Raw genomic sequence first — 4,310 nt, forward strand, 5'->3', positions numbered from 1 at the left:
TGTCCCTTCCGTTGTTGCTTGTTGTGTCCTTCCTATCACCACCCTTCCAGCTGTTGCCACTTGATCATAAATGTCATCATCCCAACAACCATATAGAGTGTAGAAGGCATGGCAGCTTCGTTGTGTTACAACCCTTGTCTCGAGTAATGACAGTAGTTATCTGCAACGTCTCTCGACCGTCTCTCGTAAGTATAGATGGGCAGCGTAACGTTTTTTTACGGTTTACGTTACGACGTGCGTAACGTAAGCAGTTTACGGTTACGGAAAGGCCTTACGACTTTACGGTTGGTGCTGAACTGCTTTTTCAGAATTGTGGCAAAGAGATTCACTGTAATGCACTCTACGATAGCTCAAATAGTTGTTAAACTCGTTCTTTGAGGCTCGGATCCAACCGAACCGATGAGAGAGTAGCATTTGGTTTCGCATTTACCACTCGTCTCCTTTGCAAATTCCGTCCGTCTTACTCCCAGGCTGGCCCGGAACTGCCAAGCCGGCCTCATCCATGGATTCGCATTCACATGAAGTAGATTTAGGCGACGTGAATGATCAATCCTCGTTTTGTCCTCTGTATCTCCGTAAGGCCCGTTACGGCGCCGTAATTTTACGGTACGGGGCTTGAAGCGTAACCGTAAAAGTAAACCGTAACGGCCCGTAACGTAATTCTGCCCATCTATACTCGTAAGAGGCCTCTGGTCGATGGTAAGAGTAGTAAGAGGTTAATGGTGATTGATACAATGATGTGCTTGATTGAGTGGTATGTAGTGATTCTACTAAGATACACCCCTCCACATATTCTTAGCATATCCGGTTTTTCGACTCGTGCACAGCCACCACAACGAGTATCATCTTGCGGCTCAGGGAGGTATGTACTTATGCTTTACCTGATATGACCTCCAAGTTTCAGGGCCTAACTCTTCGTAGTTAGTGAGAAGTCGAAGACCGGTAAAAAGTTTTCTCCACATATTATTAGCATACACGTGTTGAAATTGCGCCTCAAAATACCAACTTTTACTGGTGGGAGTATATTTCTAACTCCGCTCCTGATCTAATGCTATAAATCAACAGAAAGAGAATCGTTCATAATGGTATCCCTCCATGTTTCACTCTAGTACGAGTACGGAAACGGGGCCCATCGTATCATAGGAGTACGGGGTACTCTAGCAAAAGTCTGATGCGGAAAGGGTGAATCGCTGGGGTAAAGATCTGTCAGTTCGAATAATACTACGATTCGCAGTGCATTCGGAATCCCTGCATACTTCTGATCCAACAGGTCCGGCTATTCACAGCTCACATGATTCAGAGCAGTCTTTCAGATATCAAATATTCTCAAGGTCTTTCATAAAATAGTAAACAATCATATCGAGAGTAGCAACAATACCATAACTGGAAGTAAGTATTGCCATAAACACGAGCTTGGATCGAATATAATAAGATGGGATGAGTACGGGAAGATTCAGATCATATGGGTGAAAACCAGGCTCCTATGTACGGGGTTAGCAGCGAACATTATATAAAGGGAGTAACGAATTAGAAATGGCTCAATCAAAGGTGAACCCGATAGCTTCCCAACCAGTCGCCTTTCACTCTCTCCTCAACAGAGCTGACCGATGCTCACCCATAACCGAACTTTAACTACAGCCGTTTATGACCCCAACCCGATCATCTTACAACAAAACACATTTAACGCTGAACTAAAAATTTAGTTCTTCATTCACAAGCGGTTTAGGTGACCAGAATATCGGTTCGAACACAGTATCGTTGTTCAAAAAAGTTCTCGACTGGTACAGTATACACAAGCTATCGACACCCTAGTAAGCAGCAGATCAATCAATCATACGGAATGATAAAGCACCGAATATCAGCACTTTATCGAAATCTTAACGATATCATAAAGGAGCATAACCGAGTTAAGCTGTCCCCAGATTTCACTAGAGACTAGCTAACACACGGGCGACATAAAGAACCAACAAGTCATGCGAGTGGCATAATTTGTTAGTCGTATAGGAGATTAGGAAAAAAAGACATCTAGGTGTATAAGAAAAGAGAGCAGGCAACATGGTTCACGTTGTCGAACTTGAGTTCTCCAAGGACACTGTTGTTGTTATTGAGAACAAACGGCTCATCAAACAATACAGTGTAGCAGTACACCATACACTACAACAAGGCAGCATAACTACGAATAGTAGTGGAGGTTATAACAGCGACCATCTTGGAGCTCAATACTACAAGCGAATACTGCCGAAGATGTCGTTAGCAATGCAAGAACGTTAGCAACACTCTGATCCCGCAATACAGATTATAGGGAAGTGAAGAAGACAGAGTAAGAGGATGGCAATACACGAATCAGCGCGGGCCATCACCCTCAATAATGATGATGATGTAACTAGAGAAAGTTAACATATATATAACATTGCTACAGACCGTCTGACCAATCAGGTCAACAACGATCATTGACAGTAGGATAGCCTCATCAGCATAACTATGATGAAGGCATAGGCAACATATCAGTAACCCATATACCGAAGATACTTCCAATAAGGATACCATCGATAAGGCAGAAACTCATGGCATAACCAGCGATTTCTTGTTCATTTCGATCATCAGGAACCTTGGTAGGACCCATCATCATACCCAGAGTACTGGTAACACCATTGGTGAAGGCAAATATTGCCATCATGATATGTTTGAAGTAGTTATGTTGGAATGCCGCATTCCAAGGGAATAACTTGATGCATATGAATAGTGGGATAAAGATACCACGACTAAGAGCTAAGGCAACAAGCCACAACTGAGGAAGACGGATACCAACATTAGGCGCGAAACGCCCAACAGTATCGAATATCTGATACATATAGGTAATAAGAGGAATAAAGGATGCGTTATCAGCCGCACCCTTACCACTAGTAAACTGAGTAACTTGGGATGGGAAGACAACAAAGGTAATAGTAAGAGCACACCAAACCACGAAAGCAGGTACAGCGATATCCATAAGGATCCTGTAAACAGGTCTCCTGGTCTGTCGCTGCTTGAGTCCACCAGCCTTACGCTTAGCTTCCATCTCCATAACCTGTTTCATGTAGGGATGCTTCATCATACCATAATGGTACATAGGTAGACAGAGAATGGTTAAGACAGTGGTGACTAGGAAGAATATAAAGCATCTCCATTCAGCATAACGCTCAACTCCACATGATATAAGGATATAGTTGATCAAGATATTAATAGGCCATCCAATGAGACCAGCAACACCTTCACCAATCATACCCCAATTCATGCAAGCCTGAGAACCCAGAGCTGCCAAACCAAAGGCACACGATTCAATAAAAGAGTGACCAAAACCAAGCATAAAAGTGCAAACCAGACCGAGTCCAAAGCCGAGACCGGCGTTGTCGCAAGGATCATCATTACCAATAAACATGGCAACGAGAGCCAGGGCAATGTTGAATGATGCTAGAAGTACGCATCCAATATCCATACGGGGAGCAAAGGCAAACTTGTTACCAATGAAGATCAATAACAGCTCGGCCACATTGACAGACAGACCGTAGTAGATGGAGACGTTGGAACTGAACTGATGCTCGAACTTATCATTCAAGTAGACCAACTCAGTGAGGACGAAGTTCCATGGAGCCAAGGCGATGAATCCCAAAACCATAAACATGAAAAGCAGCTTCCAATCCTCCAAACTCTTCTCCTCTACCTTCTTCTCATCGGGCTTCAATTCCCTCATCTCATTATCAGATGAGCACGATGATGAAGAGGAACCAGGCTTGGTTACTGGTACACCATCTTCAATGTCATGATTGGTCTCCACAGAGAGACTCTCATTGCCCTTACGTACAGATAGTTCCACCTCAGTTGCTGATGTCGACATCTATGATGCCTTAGTAGTAGTATAATAAAAAAAGAGCGACGCTCTGAATAATTTGAGCAGGGGGAGTAGCTACAGCCCTGGCTTCGGGTTGTGTCGCGGCTGTCTCCTTTCACAAATAGTGTCCCTCTTGATGAGCATACCAGCCTGCACACTGTGTCTGGTGTCACTACTGCACGAGTTCATTTTATGATGAATCAATACCGGGCTGGCAATTACCTAAAGTCAACACAACCATTGTGTTCAGTAGACCGCAGTACCGCACGTGAAGTGAGACTTTCATAGAGGCTAAATGGGATGCGTTACCTCTATCAGATAGCCAATACTATGAGTATAGACCATATCGTAAGTATCTATACGACCGATGAGGCGTAGTACAATGCGCCAAGCTTATTGCAACTGTCAGTGATGATTGTCATCACTCTAATGGGAACACTCT

The 4,310-nt window shown here is 43.7% G+C and overlaps 2 protein-coding genes across 2 annotated transcripts in view; both read right to left on the reverse strand.

Annotated features, from left to right (window-relative positions):
• Position 1, reverse strand: part of Pmar_PMAR021534 (ATP-dependent RNA helicase rok1, putative) — a gene marked incomplete at its 3' end in the record, with an annotated part of 1,092 nt that extends 1,091 nt beyond the window's left edge. Inside the window, exon 1 of the mRNA XM_002772515.1 lies at position 1.
• A 2,024-nt stretch (positions 2-2,025) lies between these two features.
• On the reverse strand, positions 2,026-3,945 carry Pmar_PMAR021535 (equilibrative nucleoside transporter, putative; the record flags this gene model as incomplete). The annotated part of the gene is made up of 2 exons (XM_002772516.1): positions 2,513-3,945; positions 2,026-2,154 (listed from the first exon to the last, which is right to left on the reverse strand). Exons 1-2 carry the CDS (start codon positions 3,872-3,874, stop codon positions 2,026-2,028), a joined length of 1,491 nt encoding a protein of 496 aa, XP_002772562.1. The 5' UTR covers positions 3,875-3,945.
• Between the last annotated feature and the right edge of the window lie 365 nt (positions 3,946-4,310).

Source organism: Perkinsus marinus (genome assembly GCF_000006405.1).
Source record: "Perkinsus marinus ATCC 50983 genomic scaffold scf_1104296961052, whole genome shotgun sequence".
NCBI lineage: Eukaryota > Perkinsozoa > Perkinsida > Perkinsidae > Perkinsus > Perkinsus marinus.